The sequence below is a fragment of the Rhododendron vialii genome, chromosome 8a, assembly GCF_030253575.1.
Source record: "Rhododendron vialii isolate Sample 1 chromosome 8a, ASM3025357v1".
Classification (NCBI taxonomy): domain Eukaryota; kingdom Viridiplantae; phylum Streptophyta; class Magnoliopsida; order Ericales; family Ericaceae; genus Rhododendron; species Rhododendron vialii.
Window position 1 is genome coordinate 24358280 of NC_080564.1, and position 18961 is coordinate 24377240.

The window sequence follows — 18961 nt, forward strand, 5'->3', positions numbered from 1 at the left end:
TTTTTTAGAATAATATGTTTAGAATAATAAGATATTCGCACTTGTTCAAATAGATTAAAAATTGGAGCACTTAATTTTTTTAGACTGTGTATATATTAAAAATACAGTTTAAAAAATTATCTGCTCCAATTTTCAATCCGTTTGAACCAGTGTGAAGATCTTTTATTCTGATCATATTATTCTAAAGAGACATAATTAAATTTTATCTCTAAGGCTTTTATAATCACGTTTCTGTTCCATAGGATTACAAATAGGAAGCCTAAGGTTGTGTTTGGTTGGGAGTTTAGTTTAGTTTAGTTTTGGTAATGGGTGGAGAGAGAAATAGAGTAATGATTGAAAATAGGGGTAATGATTGGAGAGAAATAGAGAGAGATGAGAAAGTAATAATTGAAAAAATAGGATAATGATTGGAAAAAGAAATAGAATAATGATTGAAAACAAAACTAAAACTAAAACTAAACGGTGAACCGAACAAAGCCTAAATTTTTTTTTTCCTCCAAAACGGTACTATTTTTTGGTGTGGGTTGGGGGTACTGTGCCATAAGGCACAGCAGAGCCCCCGCGTCCCATTTGAAACTCTAAAAATCAGTTTCTACTTGTTTCCCTTCCCCATTACGCAGCCAACAAGCTCGAGAAAAATTAGGGTAAAAATCAATTGCCCAAATCCACAGAATCCGCCTCCATCATCGCAGCTTCCAAGCCTCCATTGCCACCATCATCCACCGCCCCCCGTCGCCGCTCCACAACAACCCCTCTCTCCATCCGCCTCTCTCTCTCCTTCGTCGTCTCTGTCTCGCTCCTGCTCCACATCCCCACCGCCCAGCAGATACAGTCTTCGGCCCCGGTAGGACAAGAAGAAGGCCTCGAAAGACTTGACTTCAGTGAAGTGGGTTTTCAATAATATAAAAAATCTAGATGTTTATTTGTAGACTACGTTGGTTGTTGTCTGCATGTACCAAGCTTGGGCAAGTTGGGTTTTCTTGTGAGGTGTTTGAAAAAATACCTGTGTATGAACTTAAATTACCCACTAAATTGTCCCGTGTATGAACTTAAGTTATCCCAGTACGAACCTAAGTTGCCTCGTGTACGAATCTAAGTTGCCCCATTTATGAACCTAAGTTGCCCCAGAAGTTGTCCCGTTTATGAACCTAAGTTGTCCCGTGTATGAACCTAAGTTGCCCCTGATTTAAGACATTAGGGAGGGGTATTTTTGTCCTCAACACCATGTCTTGGGAATTATTGTTTTTCTTCCCATGACTGGGTAATTCCGAAAAAGTGGTCCATGAGAGGGAAGTTTTTTGCCCCTCTTACCACTGAAATGCAATTTCCCCTAACTATTACCCATTATCCTCACTCGTCCTGGAAATGCACAAAAATAGTATTGACCATTTTTGTAAGTCCTGTCATAAAAGTAATTTCCATTGTTGCCTTCAACTATTTCTCAGGGACGACTTCAATTCATAAGGAGGGGTGTTAAGTGAAAATAGTGAACCAAAATTTTCCAGAAATTACAGTAAAAAAAAAAAAAAGACCAGTCACTACATGACACCACTGTAAAAAAAAAAAATGTTGAATCCATTATCCATACATACACATACCAAATGTGTCGCACCTGAAAATCCACGAGGTAAAGGTACAAGTAGCCTAAAAGGCGATAAAACTTCTTTACAGAGGTTACCGCAAAGCATCGCGACCGTCCAAAATTCGAAAAAGTTTCATTAAAATTCGGATTACCGCGATTCATTTCCTCCGTAAAACACTTGGACCGTAAATAAGTATCCCTATGAATCCAAAAGTAATACTTACCGATATTCGCTGGACCTGATTTTTTACAGTGCCCCATAAAATAATATTCAAAAATTTATGGATATTTTTCTAGATTTTTTTGGGACCCGAAATGGGGCCAAATGCGTTTGTCTCTACGTGGTTCTCTGTAAATTGTCTCTGCGGATAGCAGGACTGTTTACCAAATTACCATATACAGTACTTCGTAGAAAGAGAGAGGAAAAGAGGGAGGCTCAATGACGGAAGTGATAGGTGTTGAAAAGCACCCATTTAATCCACCTAATTTACGCTTTGTCGGTCCTTTTACATTGTTACTTGATATATTTTAGCATTTTATTGTGTTTGTAGGCCTTGGAGACCGATGGGTGCGAAAATGTGCAAATGGAAAGGTCTAATGGAATTGTTATGCTATAAACAATACAATTTATGTGGTGGCCCCGAGCAATATTGTATTGTAAAAGGGTTAAACAAGAATTATTCCTGGGCCTATGGGTTGCACGTGATTTATGATTTTCCGAGACAGGATTGGGCCTATTGACATTGGTCTTGGTTGGTATTGAAAAAAAAGGGTAAAGGATTAACAAGTGAATTGTGGGAAAGTTGGGCCAGCCTTTCGTAATGTCGGCACATGTTATTATATTATATACAATTTATTAGGGGCAGTAGGGTTGATGAAAGAGGAGGCTTCAGAAAGGATTGGTCGAATAACAGAGAACGGAGACGGAACAGAGCTGCGAACAAAGGATTTCGGCTTCCATGGCCTGCTAAACCCTCATCTAGGGAGAAGATGAAGCACCGTGCCAAGTAACTTTGTATATGTATAGGTTTAGATTTTAATATTCGGATCGATTGTTTAACTAGAACTCGTTTCAGTTTTATGGAATGATTTTAATACTTTTAATCTGTTCCATATTTATATTCACGGTTTTCAAATACGGAGTTAAACAATGGTATTCTTTGATTGTGGTTGGAGTTCTGAGATAGATTATGCTCGTAAGACGGATCGTGCCATTAGGCGGCCAGACCGTACTTCTGAGATGGTCCGTGCTATGGGATAATTTATGCCTTTTAACAACTCAATTATCTTCTTGACGATTATCGAAAGGGATTGCAAGCTCTAATGATAGTCTTTAATGATTCGAATGTTAAACCTAGCCTATGCATATCGTTGTTACGTGGTCGGGGTGGATTCGAAATCCTAGATCTTTTTCTCATCAGTTTTCAAATCAAATAATTAGTAGCTTTCTTAATTAATTAGTTTTCTGAAATCAAACAACTCAAATCAGTTTCTTCTGAATTAGTCTAAAAGTTAATTAAAATTATAGTAACTTAACCATACTGTTTCTGTGGATTCGACACTCGGTCTTAACCACTCTTCTACGGAGTAGTAGTTAACTCCAAGCTTTATATTATTTTTGACACGGAACGACGCGGTCAAATTTTGGCGCCGTTTCCAGGGATAGTTTGCACGGTTGCGTTAATTTAATTAGTTTTTAGTTTAGTTCATTGGTATTTATTTTTATTTTGTTTGTTAGTTTTGCAAGTCTTAACTACAGGTTACGAGGCGACAAAACGAGCAAAGATCATTGTGAAGAAGCGGTGCCGTGATATAAAGCGATTTCGTTGACCCACTGTGAGTTTGTTTTTATTTTTGGCAAATTAGTGTCTGTGTCTGGAGCACCCCATTTTACAATCAAGGGGTATTGAACTTGCATGCTTGGTCGTCGGTCACAGGAAACTGAACTCGTACCTCTTAATTTTGACTTGGAAAAGAGACGTAAGGGTAATAGAAAGACCGACTTAGTCACAATGGCAAATGATGATCCTAATAGAGAGAGGAGGGTTGTGATACCTAACCCCCTCCCTCTCAACTCACACTTCGCCCCCACGGCTTACACTACACCATCATGTGTATGATTACCCGCCATCACGGCTAACAACTATGAGATTAAGCCCGATACACTCCAAATGCTCCCTAAGTTTCAAGGGCAAGCTCAAGAGGATCCATATCAACACATCACTGAATTTAAAGCCCTCAGTTCCACGCTTTTAATTCATAATTTTTCGATGGATGCATTGAGATTGATTTTGTTTCAATTCACTTTGATAGGGAACGCCAAACATTGGCTTAGTACTTTGCCAACTAATTCTATAACATCTTGGGCGCAAATGAGTGCGGCATTCCTTAAGAAATTCTTCCCCATAGGAAAACACTCGGACTTCGGCAAGAGATTACCACTTTCCAACAAGCTGAGAATGAACAGTTCTATGAGGCTTGGGAGCGATATGGGGATTTCATTCGTAAGTGTCCGCACCATGACATACCTAAGTGGCAATTAGTACAAAGTTTTTATTTTGGCCTGCTTTTGCCGCATCGTGTGATGGTTAATGCCTCATGTGGAGGCTCTGTGATGGTTAAGAGTGAAGAGGAAGCCTGGCAATTGTTCGAAACTATGAGCGAAGGGTACCTACAAAATGTTTCTTTTGAGAGAAGAGGTAAGTCAGTCACTACTGGCTCTGATAAGCCACGAGGTATGTATGAGATCAAACCATCTTATGACCTCAATTCCAAAGTCGAAATACTGACTGAAAAGGTTAAAAGCTTCTTTGTATGGGACCGGCCACGTCACAGCCTCCACTTTCTCAGGAGGCATGTTCTTTATGTGCTAGTCTGGCCCATTTCATCACTGATTGTCCTGCGGCACCACAATTTCCTATTTTTGTGGAGGAGCAGGTTAATACTGCACAAGGGTACGCTAATGCACGAAGGTTCTCTCAACTGGGTAATGATCCGTATTCTAGTACTTACAACGCAGGTTGGGCCAAACATCCTAATTTCTCGTGGAGATCGCAAGAGCAGGGTAGTTCCTCTGCCCAGCAGCCTAGGCCTTTTAATACTCCATTTAATCCAACTGCCTATTGCTCACAAAACTGCCAAGCACCCACATAATCCTCACGGGATCCATCCTTCGAGGATAAGGTGCTGCAAGCGCTTGACCGTTTAACTGATACCCAACAGCAAGTGCGTTCTAATACCCAGTCCATCTCGCGGCTCGAGACCCAAGTAGATCAAATAGCCAATGCACTTAATCGTAGGGAAGAAGGTAGGTTGCCCAGTCAGCCTGTCCAACCCCCTGGAGGACAGTTTGTGGTTCATGACCCGCCTCTTGCTGATGCTAAAGTAATCATGACATTACGCAATAAGAGAGAGGTCGAAACCCGACCAGAGAAAGCGAAATCAAAGGAGCATTTGGCTCCCTCTGACCCTGATGACTTTGGGGAGTAGAGTTCACAGAGTAAAGAGGGAACCCCTCCAATCACACCTGCATCACCCACTTCTGTGTCAGCGGGCTCTAAGGTACCACCCTATGTGTCTAAAGCCCCGTTCCCATCATGTTTGAATGCACCATCTCCCTTTCCTAAGAGGGGAGTATCTATGGAGGATACCCTTGAGGTATTCAAGCAAGTGAAAGTTAACATCCCACTCCTAGATGCCATCAAACAAGTCCCAACTTATGCGAAATTTCTGAAGGACCTCTGCACTCAAAAGAGGAAAAGCCAAACCAATGTGTCTAAAAAGGTCCTTCTCACCGAGCAATTGAGCTCTGTTTTTCAATCAGATGCTCCCCTTAAGATGCAAGATCCTGGTACCCCGACTATTAATATAGTCATTGGGAGGCATGCCATAGAGCGAGCACTTTTAGACTTAGGGGCTAGTGTCAACTTGATTCCGTACTCAGTGTATGAACAATTGGGCTTGGGGAGTTGAAGCCCACGCCGGTTACCTTGCAATTAGCTAATAGATCCATTAAGGTGCCACGTGGAGTAGTTGAGGACGTTCTTGTCAAGGTTAATGATTTTTACTTTCCGACTGATTTTATAGTCCTTGACACAGAACCGGTGCAAACCCTCAAAAAGCAGACTCCGATTATTCTTGGTCGTCCTTTCTTAGCGACCGTAAATGCCAATATTCATGTTAGGAGTGGAAAGATGGAGATAACCTTTGGGAACATGACCCTTAAGCTTAATGTTTACAAGGCCGCGAAACACCCTTCAGTGGAGGAAGATTGCTTCGCAGTCGATGTCGTGGAGGACTTGGTGGAGGAGGCATTGCCTTATATTTTGATCGATGACCTTTGGCCGCTTGTTTGGCACACTTTGGGTATGAGGAGTATGATATCGATCAATCCGTCGAGGAGGTGAATCTGTTACTTAATAATTCACCTCCAAAGTGGACAGCGCAGTTTGAACCTCTTCCCGCACTTTCTGATGAGACAGCCCCTCCGTCTATTGAGGCTCCACCGAAACTTGAGTTGAAGCCACTTCCGGCTAATCTCAAGTACGTGTGTCTAGGTACCGATGACACCCTTCCGGTTATTATTGCGTCTAACCTTTCTGTCACACATGAGGGTCAATTGGTTGAGAAACTTAAGCAGTATAAGAGTGCGATAGGGTGGTCCGTGGCAGACTTGAAGGGTATTGATCCCTCCATGTGCATGCATCGCATCAATTGCGAAGAGAATGCCAAACCATCACGTGAGATGCAACGGAGGTTGAACCCGAATACGAAGGAAGTGGTAATGAAGGAGGTTGTGAAACTTTTGGATGCGGGTATCATATACCCCATCGCGGATAGTAAGTGGGTGAGTCCCACTCAGGTGGTGCCTAAGAAGTCGGGCATAACTGTGGTCGAGAACGAGAGAGGTGAGCTTGTCCCGACACGCGTCACCACGGGGTGGCGTGTTTGCATTGACTGCCGTAAGCTCAATTCCATGACTAGGAAAGATCACTTCCCATTACCTTTCATTGACCAAATCTTAGAGCGCTTAGCAGGCAAAAGCTATTACTGTTTTCTGGATGGCTATTCCGATACAATCAAGTGCCCGTCGACCCTGCAGACCAAGAGAAAACTACATTTACTTGTCCTTTTGGCACTTTCGCTTACCGGCGTATGCCATTTGGTTTGTGCAATGCACCTGCTACTTTTCAGCGGTGCATGATATCTATTTTCTCCGACATGGTGGAGGAGTTTCTCGAGGTCTTTATGGATGACTTTTTGGTCTTTGGGACCTCGTTTGATGATTGTCTCCGCAACTTGAGCAAGGTGCTTGAGCGATGCATTGAGAAAAATTTAGTGCTAAGTTGGGAGAAGAGCCATTTTATGGTTCAAGAGGGGATGGTGTTGGGACATGTGGTGTCTATGAGGGGGATTGAGGTGGATAAAGCTAAAGTTGACTTAATTTCGCGACTCCCTCCCCCATCTTCTGTTAAGCAGATTAGGTCCTTTTTAGGACACGCGGGCTTCTACCGCCGCTTTATTCGTGATTTTAGTAAGATTGCTAAACCCTTGTGCGATCTCCTCGCCAAGGATGTGCCATTTGTGTTTGACGAGGCCTGCATGAAGGCCTTTGTCAAGGCCTGCATGAAGGCCTTTATCAAGTTAAGAGATGCCCTGTCCTCCGCACCTATTATGCAGTCACCCAATTGGAAATTACCTTTTGAAATCATGTGTGATGCGTCCAACTACGCAGTTGGCGCTGCCCTTGGCCAACATGTTGACAAAGTTCCCCATGCGATTTACTATGTGAGTAAAACCCTCTCCGATGCTCAATTGAATTACACTACTACGGAGAAGGAGTTACTCGCTGTTGTTTTTGCATTAGACAAGTTTAGGTCGTACCTCCTCGGGTCTAAGGTTGTTGTGTATTTTGATCATGTTGCATTGTGTCACTTGGTTTCTAAGAAAGATGTGAAACCTAGGCTCATTAGATGGATTCTGTTGCTACAAGAGTTTGATTTTGAAATCCGGGACAAGAAAGGTTCTGAAAATTCTGTGGCTGACCACTTGTCGAGGATATCCTTGTTGACTCCTCATGTGACACTGTGCCTCTCCATGACTCATTCCCCAATGAGCAATTGTTTGAGGTGTCACAAGTTCAGCCTCCGTGGTATGCTTTTATTGTTAATTACCTAGCCACCGGTGAGATTCCTTTGCATTGGTCCCGTCTCGATAAGGACCGATTCTTTTCTCAAGTTGGGCATTATTTGTGGGAGGATCCGATACTTTTTAAGTATTGCATGGATCAAATGATTCGGCGCTGTGTCTCTGAGTGTGAGTATCATAGTATTTTGACATTTTGTCATACTCTTGAATGCGGGGGACATTTAAGTGGGAAGAAAATGGCGACAAAAGTGTTACAAAGCGGCTTTTATTGGCCGACTTTATTTAAAGATGCCCACGAGTTTTATAAGACGTGTCTTCGGTGCCAGCATGCCGGAAACATATCCCGCCGGGACATGATGCCATTGAGCTCCATTCTAGTGGTGGAGTTATTTGATGTATGGGGCATAGACTTCATGGGACCATTCCCTAACTCTTTTGGGAATGAATATATTCTTGTGGCGGTAGATTATGTGTCTAAGTGGGTGGAAGCGGTGGCCACAAAAACAAATGATCATAAAGTGGTGCTCGAATTCCTTAAGAGCAGCGTTTTTAGTCGGTTTGGCTGTCCAATTTGTTAATAAGTGATGAGGGTACCCATTTTGTTAATAAACATTTTGCAGCACTAGTGCGTAAGTATTCTATCACCCACAAGGTGGCGACACCTTGCCATCCGCAAACTAGTGGCCAAGTTGAGGTTTCAAATAGGGAGATAAAGAAAATTCTTGCTAGAACGGTTAGGACTGATCGCAAAGACTGGTCAACATGACTAGACGATGCATTGTGGGCTTACCGAACTGCATATAAAACCCCTATTGGCATGTCTCCTTACCGGTTGATTTTTGGTAAGGCGTACCACTTACCCGTAGAGTTGGAGCATAAGGCGTTGTGGGCCATTAAAAAGTTTAATTTTGATATGATTGTTGCCGGGTCTCATCGTCGTCTCCAGTTGAGTGAGCTAGAGGAATTGCGTAATGATGCTTATGAGAGTGCACGCATTTACAAGGATAGGACTAAAGCTTTTCATGATAAACATATTGTCCAAAAATCCTTTGAACCAAATCAAAAAGTGTGGCTTTTTAATTCTCGTTTTCGTCTCTTTCCAGGTAAGTTGAGATCAAGATGGGATGGGCCCTTCATAATTCAAAAAGTTTTTCCCCATGGGGCAGTTGACATTAAAGATCCACAGGATGGTAAAGTTTCTAAGGTTAACGGTCAACGTTTAAAACCATGTGGGGAAGGTATTTATAATGAGGAGGTGATTGAGGAAGTTGACTTAGTTGATCTGGTTTATCCGGATAATTGAGTTTTAAATGAAATCTAGGAGACTTTAAATCTATAGAGGGTGAGATACCTCTAGTGTTTGCCGTGCTCGAACGGCTTCCAACGGTCTGGTATAGCCACCTTGTCAAAGCTATGTATGTAGTACTTAGGAGGTTGGGTCTGGCGGCAGGTGCGTAGTTAGCAGCGAGAAATCTGTCTGAACCATCCGACTTTAGTGTCCAACTTGGCGGAGATTGCTTCATAAGCCGAGTGGTGGGTAAGGGATCTGGCAGCCCCAGAGGGAGTGACAGCCTATTAGATGATGGCACCACTTCTCAAGATATTGTTGAATCCTACGCATATTGCTCTTCCAACAAGTAGGGAACCACAGTCTTTGACAAGGGAGAAAAGTAGTACCCGTGTCTTTCGCGTGAAGAAAGTGGTGGATTTTAATTGTTGTTTATTTTTTATTTTTTTATGCAATCTCACGAGTTTTCTTTTCTTTTTGCTTAGTTTTTGTTTTGTCAGTTAGTTTTGTAATTTATTTTCGTATCTTGTTTTGGTAGAGACTAACGCATTGCAGGTTGTTTCGTTCAAGTTGGGGGGCCTCTCGGCCGCCATATCTTTTCTGCTCTGCTTATTTCTCCACTCGAGGTGATATCCTTCCTCCCTCTTTCTTTCCATTGCCTTATTCCTTTTAGTGCCTTGCAATCACTGAGGGCAGTGGCTAGTTTAAGTTGGGGGGTGGGGCATACTTTGGGTGCTTTCTTTAGTAGTTTGTTTAAAATAAAAATTGAAATTGAAAAAAATAAGATAAATTGAAAATTAAAAAATGGGAGCATTTTTGCATGAGATTATTGTTTGTTGTGCTCGCTTGTTGATTACTTGAGTATAAGCATTCTGCTACCATTTCGATATCTCTTTGGCAGAGTAGTTTCAATTTGCTAGACTGCTGGCACTTTTGTTTTAGCATTTTTGCACATTGCACGTCGGGCCTTGATTGTTTTTGAGCTATGATTTGACTGTTCTTAAAGGCTATGATTAGTGGAGACTTATATCCTTGTGAGCTTTTCAGCCTTATCTTTTATTGGAGTGGTGTCAATTAAACTCTTTGTTTGTCATGGAAAGAAACACATTTGTTGTCAATCTCATCATCTTTGGTCGTCGAGTGTTGGAACTTGAATGCATAACAATATCCTTTGGTTTTGGTTTGTCACATGAATGTTACACCCCTGGGAGAGGATTATAGGCACTTTCTTGATATTTAAGCCAATTCGTTCCTTTGTGTTCACATTTATCCCTTGCGAGCCACATTGAGCCTTACAGATTTAGCCTTTTCTTGGTTAGTTCCACCTTCCATATTGTGTTTGGAGAAAGGTGAGAATGTAAAGGTTAATTTTTGGGTAGATTGTTGAATTTTGTGAAGTATTGGTGGTGTCCCTTAAAAAAAAAACACAACAAAATATAAAAAAGAAAAAGAAAAAGGGGCACCGATAAGTTGGAAAAAGGAGGAATGGTTGCTTTGTAATTGAAAAATGTTGAAAGGTTGGAATGAGAGATGAGGTGGAGTTGAATTAATGTTCGCGGGGTACACATTGCATATTTGCCCTGTTTAGTTGAAATACTCGCCTATTCTCTCACACTTGAATCTATTTTTACCCTAGCCTTGATACATTATCCCATCCCTAATGCTATGACCTTGAATAAAGTCCTATTTGATCTTAGGGGTGTTGGGTTGAGGATTGATTGGTGGAGAGTTCCAATACTTGGCATTTTGTTCATGATATTGTGTGTCCACTATATAAAGTGTTCTTTTCGTGTCATAGTGTGCGGAGTACTTTGCTTTCTATTTACGTAACCTCCAAACCGCACACTCGAGAGTTCATAATGCACCTTGTATCGAGTGATTTCATTTGTGAGTGCATGACACAGTAAGAATTGAAGTCGAGGCTCGGTCCGCAGAGAGTGGTTGGTTATTGTTCATATGTGATTGAGGCCCTTATTCACACACGCTAAGCTTCAGTGCCACAGTTTATTTCTTAATTGTTAGCGCTCGGAACTATGTTTGCCTTGCTATATCTTTGTGGTAGCTTTGTGTCCTCTGCTTGATATGTCAATGAGTTGCATGACAGGTTGTGTTCTTTGTGTTGAAAGGTTCCCCGTGTTTGTGGGTGTTCACTGCTGATAACCCTTGCACTTTTACGAGACTAAACTCGTCCTACCGGAGCACGCGGGGGTTCAAATGTCCTATCTTTCATTGCTTTCATTAGTTGTTTAATTCTTTTCTTTGCTTGGGACTAGCAAAGTGTAAGTTGGGGGGTGTGATAGGTGCTGAAAAGCACCCATTTAATCCACCTAATTTACGCTTTGTCGGTCCCTTTACATTGTTACTTGATATATTTTAGCATTCATTGTGTTTGTAGGCCTTGGAGACCGATGGGTGCGAAAATGTGCAAATGGAAAGGTCTAATGGAATTGTTATGCTATAAACAATACAATTTATGTGGTGGCCCCGAGCAGTATTGTATTGTAAAAGGGTTAATCAAGAATTATTCCTGGGCCTATGGGTTGCACATGATTTATGATTTTCCGAGACAGGATTGGGCCTATTGACATTGGTCTTGGTTGGTATTGAAAAAAAAGGGTAAAGGATTAACAAGTGAATTGTGGGAAAGTTGGGCCAGCCTTCCGTAATGTCGGCACATGTTATTATATTATATACAATATATTAGGGGCAGTAGGGTTGACGAAAAAGGGGGCTTCAGAAAGGATTGGTCGAATAACAGAGAACGGAGACAAAACAGGGCTGCGAACAAAGGATTTCGGCTTCCATGGCCGGCTAAACCCTCATTTAGGGAGAAGATGAAGCACCGTGCCAAGTAGCTTTGTATATGTATAGGTTTAGATTTTAATATTCGGATCGATTGTTTAACTAGAACTCGTTTCAGTTTTATGGAATGATTTTAATACTTTTAATCTGTTCCATATTTATATTCGCGGTTTTCAAATACGGAATTAAACAATGGTAGTCTTTGATTGTGGTTGGAGTTCTGAGATAAATTATGCTCGTAAGACGGATCGTGCCATTAGGCGGCTAGACCGTACTTCTGAGACGGTCCGTGCTATGGGATAGTTTATGCCTTTTAACAACTCAATTATCTTCTTGACGATTATCGAAAGGGATTGCAAGCACTAATGATAGTCTTTAATGATTTGAATGTTAAACCTAGCCTATGCATATCGTTGTTACGTGGTTAGGGTGGATTCAAAACCCTAGATCTTTTTCTCATCAGTTTTCAAATCAAATAATTAGTAGCTTTCTTAATTAATTAGTTTTCTGAAATCAAACAACTCAAATCAGTTTCTTCTGAATTAGTCTAAAAGTTAATTAAAATTATAGTAACTTAGCCATACTGTTTCTGTGGATTCAACACTCGGTCTTAACCACTATTCTACGGAGTAGTAGTTAACTCCAAGCTTTATAAGTTTATTTTTGACACGGAATGACGCGGTCAGGAAGCCTTTTCGATTTCTAGAATCCTTTTGTCCAAGCAAATTACACACACTAATCTACAAGGTTAAGGATGGGAGGAGTATATAATGATTCAGATTCCAGTGTGGTAATTCCTTCTTATTTTTAGTTTTCATTTGAATCTTCTAATTTGAGGGTTAAGTGTGCGAAAAAATCAGGCTATGTTAAAATTATTTGCTTTCTTTTTTAAGTATATAGATTTATAAAGAACGGGCTAAGGAATCGAATGTGAGATCAATTGATAAATGATTGCTTGATTACTTACATTGAAGCCGTTTTATTTAGGGGCATTGACAATGAGATTATTATGCAAAGATTTCAGAACACAAAAACTCGTCGAGGACAATTGTAAAAGTTTTATGAACTTGGTTTTTTTATTTTATTTTTGCCAGGTATTATACTTACGAAAATTCTAGGGACACCGATAGATTGGAGCCCGATTTTACACCGACCGCTGCGCAGGGCCCACCTCGGTCCCTGTATCGATGATTCGGGCCCGTCGGTTTCCTAGAAGGACTCTTATACTTAACCTGAGAAGCCCCCAGAACTAACTTGGGTGAAAAATGCATACAACAGCTGCCTTTGTCAAAGAAATCAATCAAATGATTCCCCCAGTTTCCACTATGAAGAAGGACCCATGACCATGGGGTTTGATGTTTGGTATCTAGTGATTCGTGCAGACCTCAATCCCACACTATAGGGTTGAGTTGAATACATGGTGTGAAAATTTTATGATAATATCCCCTCTTTGAAATCTCACAATCTAACGCACACGGCGATACACTTTTTCATAAGATCGTCAGTTTGGAAACCCATACATGAATTCGATATAGAATGCCTCTAGATTTTCTTAAGGAGACATCTAAGAATCATAGACTAGTCTAACGGCCTCACTTTTCGTGTCCCATACGTATTGAATGAGGACACGAGATGCTCGAGACACGTGTCCGACATGGTTAATTGTAGGTGTTGCAACTTTTCTTGTTGCATTTTTTTCTAATTGGACATGCTAGGGTTAGCTAGTATGGATGGGACAGATTAGGAGGTCACATGCGATTTATAATTCATTGGGTTGGAGTCAACATTGCCATATATGCTTAGTTCATGAATGGTAGCCATTGATTGCCAACTCCCCCTTCATCGATTTTGAATACTAGCAGCAAGAGCAAGCACTTCTGAAAAAAACCTTGGAACAAAGTCAATGTATTGTTATCACCAATAATCTTTGCAAGAACAAGTTCCGCCACTGAAATGGTGGAACCGGTTTCTATCCCTAACGGCAATGTCCCTTCTATACAACAATGAAACAAGCTTGAAAAATTGATGGCAGTCCTGGCAAATCCTCAGATTCTTCACTATCCTCAGGGTCATATCAGGTGATGATTTTAGAAGCCCAAATGCAAGCGCAAGCTTCTCACTGTGATACATCAAAGTATTTTCCTTCTCTTCTTCCTCGATGTCATAAGAAACCATGTCAGTATATGTAGCATAACCAGCCACTTTCAATTCCTTTTTCATATCAACCAACATCTTATAGAGCTCCTCGTATTCCTTTTCCATGAGAGTTGATACCACAAACTCGTATACCACATTTTCGATTTCAATTGAACTGCAACCAGGGACCTTTCTAATGCCTCTATAATTCATCATTTCCCTCACTTCTCCTACTTGACTCCACTTATGGTCTCTAGCATATAAATTTGATAGCAAGACGTAGTTCTCCCCATTGTTCGGCTCTAGTTCAATAAGGTTTTTGATTGCAAACTCCCCCAATTGGGTATGTCCATGGATTTGACAAGCACCCAACAATGCCCTCCAGATGATGGGATCTGGTTTCATGTTCATTGTATGGATTAGCTCCTGAGCTTCATCTAAGAATCCTGCTTGACCAAGAAGATCCACCATACATCCATAGTGCTCAATTCGTGGCTTCAAATTGTACTCTTCTTTCATGCTTATGAAATGCCTCCTACCTACGTCAACGAAGCCTTGGTGACTACAAGCACACAGAATACCCAAAAAGGTAACTTCATCAGGCCTAATATTCTCTAGGATCATCTTATCAAAACCTTGCAAAGCAGCTTCACCTTGTCCATTCATGGCATACCCAGAAATTAAAACATTCCAAGTATAAACATTCTTCTCTCTCATTGCACCGAAAACCTTTTCTGCCTCATCAACAACCCCACATTTATCATACATGTCGATAAGAGCAGTACCCACAAACACATTCAATTGCAGTCTATTACAAACAATATAGTCATGAATCCATTTCCCCTGATCTAGTGCTCCCAAATGGGCACAAGCTGATAGAACTCCAACCATGGTGACCTCACTCGGTTGAGCCCCAGCAGCCTGCATATCTCGGAACACCTGGATCGCTTCTCTGAATTTCCTGTTATGGGTGTAACCAGTTATAAGTGCATTCCACGAAACTGCATTTCTCTCAGGCATTTCATCAAACACGCAACGACCCTTGTCGGGAAGCAAACAATTGCAGTACATATGAACAAGAGCAGTGTTTGTATATACATCTGAACCAAAACCCATTTTAACTACACGACAATGTACTGATCCCCCAATGTCTCGACGGCACAACTGAGCAACCGACTTGAGAACAGCCGGAAAAGTTGAAAAATCGGGCAAAATACCGGCTTTACCCATGTGGGTATACACAAAAACTGCATGTAAATGCTTATTCGACTGTGTGTAACTTCTTATGAGCCGAGTACATATATCATAGTCTATAAAATCTTGGAACTGTGTAAAGAGATGGGCAGAGGGAGAGAACCCAATTGAGGATACAGAGCTGTCTATGAGTTTCATGAAAGAGAACTGGTTAATGGGTATGCAGTTGTTGATGATGATTTGGGTGAGGACTTGGTTTGTGTGGGTGTGATTTTTGAGCAAATTCATGAGATTGGTTTGGAGTAGTTCTGTCGTTTGAGTTGCAGGGTTGTAAGTGGGTACTGAGATTGAATGGGTAAGCTTAATAGTCAAGTGTCTAGTCCATTGGCAAGTGTAAGTGTTGGTTGAGATTTGTAGGAGAAATCTCTTCATCTTCTTGGAACCATTTCCGGGCAACAGAGAGCAAAGAAAATAAAAAAGAAGAACTGGCAAGTGGTGGGTGCTGATTTGATTGCTGCTATTCAGTCATTCTTTGTGTTCAGTATCATGCCCCCAGCTTGGAATGCTACAGCCATTTCTCTTGTTCCTAAGGTCCATTCTCCTACCTCTATCAAAGACTATAGGCCTATTTCTTGCTGTAATGTAGTGTATAAATGCATTACTAAGGTGTTGGCTAACAGATTACAACCTCTCCTCCCTAGTCTTATCACTCAATCTCAGTCTGCTTTTGTTAAGAACAGATCTATAGTGGATAATGTCTTGCTCATGCAAGAACTAGTCAGGGGCTATCACAGGGATGATGGTGAGCCTAGGAGTGCTATTAAGATTGACTTGATGAAGGCTTATGATTCAGTGGACTGGTCTTTCCTCTTTGACATTATGCACCTAATGGGCTTTCCTTTTGCATTCATTAATTGGGTCAAAAGTTGTGTCTGTTCAGCTAAATATTCTGTTGTTATCAATGGGTCTTTGGAAGGTTATTTTCAAGGTATGAGAGGTTTGAGACAAGGTGACCCTCTGTCTCCTTACCTTTTCCTCTTTGTGATGGAAGCATTTACAGCTCTTCTTCATTCTAGAGTGGAAATGGGTCCTTTTAGTTTCCATCCTAAATGCAGAAGTATAGGCCTGACTCATCTAGTGTTTGCTGATGATCTGTTCATTCTGTGTGGTGCTTCTCAAGACTCTTTCAATCTTATTAACCAATTGTTGATAGATTTTTACTCTTTCTCTGGTCTCAAACCTAACATACACAAGAGCTCTGTATTTTATGCTGGGGTTTCTGAGACTGTCAAGCTGGCTTTGAGTTGCATTCTGCCCATCCCTGAAGCTCACCTCCCTGTCAAGTACCTTGGGGTTCCTCTCATATCTTCTCGATTAAAGGCTGCTGACTGTTTGATTCTTAAGGAGAAAATTCTGAAACGGATTCAGGGGTGGTCAAATAGGCCAGTTTCATATGGAGGTAGAGCACAGCTCATACAATCAGTGCTCTTTTCTGTTCAAGTATACTGGAGCTCCATCTTTGTTATTCCTAGCAAAACTATCAAAGAAATTGAGAGTACTCTGATGGCTTTCCTTTGGTCAGGTTCAGAGATGAAGTCCTCTGCTGCCAAGGTTAAATGGGACCATGTTTGCAGCCCTAAGAAGGAGGGTGGTCTTGGTTTTAGGAGGATAAAGGAATGGAATAAAGCCACAATGCTTAGACACCTTTGGGCCATTTGCAATAAAGCTGACTCTCTCTGGGTGAAATGGATACATACTTATATTATAAAAGGTCAATGTTTTTGGTCCATGGACATCCCGAGTGATGCCTCATGGACAATGAGAAAGGTGTTGAATCTTAGGAGTTTAGGTCAAACCCTCATCAAGTATCAGATTGGGAATGGTCAGAATACTCACTTATGGTTGGATAATTGGCACCCTCTTGGTCCCATTTTTAAAAGATTTGGTGCGAGTGTTGTGTACAATCTTGGCAGGACTTTGTCGGCAAAGGTTTCCTCTATTATTCACAATGGGGCTTGGAGATGGCCTAGGCAAAGGAATAGGGTTACTCAATTTATAGTTGCTCACACCCCTCCAGATTTTCAGCCTAACTGCTTACAAGAAGATTCAGTTGTGTGGCTCCCTCATCCCAATGGCTTTTCAGTTTTCTCTGCATGGGAAGCTATCAGGGTAAAACTCCCAGTACAGGATTGGGCTCAGGTGGTTTGGTATAAACAGAATGTCCCTAAGTGGTCCTTCATTGTGTGGTTGGCTGTTCAACAAAAGTTGAACACTAAAGATAGACTTTTGAGGTGGGGGATGACTGTGGAAGGTGACTGCACTTTTTGTTCCAATGGCCAGGAAACTCATCATCACCTCTTTTTTCAGTGCCCTTTGTCTCTCTCGGTGTGGGATAGAATGTGGAGAAGGTCTTCAAGCGATCAAATGCCCTCTACCTTGCCGGAAGTCATTGTTTGGTATATCCAGCATGTGAAAGGAACTAGCTTTAGAAGTTTGCTTCTGAAAACTGTTTTAGCTGCTACGGTGTATAATCTTTGGTTAGAAAGGAATCAACGGGTGTTTAATCAGAATGCCTCAACTCAAGATCAGATTATACGTCGAACTTTTTCCTGTGTTCAAGAATCTTTGTGTTTGAAGAGGGGTCTTGACCGAACTCAGCTGAACAGAGACCTTTGCAATAGTTGGGGACTTACATATAGGATTTTTGATGTATAGATTTCTTTCTAGTTTTTCTTGCTCATTTTCAGTTGGCATTAGGTCTGTTTTTTCTGATGTATAGTTGCCTTGTTCTTTACGGGGGAATGCCCCTTCAAGCTTGTAGTTGGGTTTGCGCTTTTAATAGAAAGTACTTATCAAAAAAAAATAAAAATAAAAATAAAAAAGAATCAAAGGAAAATAGAAGAAAGTCCTATTCCAATAACAGAGAGCCATGCATGATGCTAGTAGTGGTATATAGTCACTACTCACTAGCTAATTGTTGCAAAAGGAGCCAAGTAATTCAAATTTGGTGGTTCAGTTTTAGACTCTGTTTGGAATCTAAGGAAAAGGAAAAAAAAAAAAGGCAAAAAATGAGAGGAAAAATTTATTACTCTGTATTTACTAAACTTGAAATTTTTATTTTTTCCTCTCGTTTTCTTCCAACCAAACAATAGAGAGGAAGTTTTTTTAATTTTCCTATCTTTTCCTTAACTCCGCCTTAGTTTGAAAATTTGACCACCTTTTGCCTTGAAAGATTTTTGATGGCTCAAGCTTGATTTTGTTTAGCAGAATAGACGACTTCAAATTCAGAAATCCATATCAGTTAAGCTACAACGCCAATAACCCATAAATTTCCTTCAGCGGGGCATATAATTATTCTCTTAGGAATGTAATCGGCTTCAAATGCTAAAATTTCTGTTATCTTCTTATCCAAGCACTCTGTTTTTCTTACTTCCTAGCTTGATAAAAAGAACTTGGCTTTTCTGCGGGTGCAGTTTGTCCACACCCATATCTCTCCTCAAAGATCCAACCGTTCCTATGATAAGGCATGTCGAATAGAATGTCCACCCAAAAAGTTTATGTTAATCAGACACTCTCCACCATTTTATTGAAATACTTTTATTTAGGAAAAATAGAAGGTCTCACCATTTTTTGTTTTGCATTTTTTGTTTTGCAAAAATACAATGTTCTTATCAAGCTGTTAGAAGTTTCCGATCAACTTAATTTTTTGTATGAACAAATTATTTGCCAATCTCTACAATATAAACAGTTCGGACCATCGAGAAGGCATCCAAATTTTTGTGAACTACACTCTGCAATCCTAAATCCAAAGA

The 18961-nt window shown here is 40.9% G+C and overlaps 1 protein-coding gene and 1 non-coding gene across 2 annotated transcripts; both read right to left on the reverse strand.

Moving 5' to 3' along the window:
* Positions 1–4001: 4001 nt before the first annotated feature.
* LOC131299329 (small nucleolar RNA R71) lies at positions 4002–4108 on the reverse strand. Its single transcript, XR_009190711.1, has one exon. It is a non-coding gene; the product is annotated as a small nucleolar RNA R71 (small nucleolar RNA).
* A 9548-nt stretch (positions 4109–13656) lies between these two features.
* Positions 13657–15625, reverse strand: LOC131298344 (pentatricopeptide repeat-containing protein At4g21065-like). Its single transcript, XM_058323748.1, has one exon. The coding sequence runs from the start codon at positions 15579–15581 to the stop codon at positions 13734–13736; it is 1848 nt and encodes a 615-aa protein (XP_058179731.1). The 5' UTR covers positions 15582–15625; the 3' UTR covers positions 13657–13733.
* Between the last annotated feature and the right edge of the window lie 3336 nt (positions 15626–18961).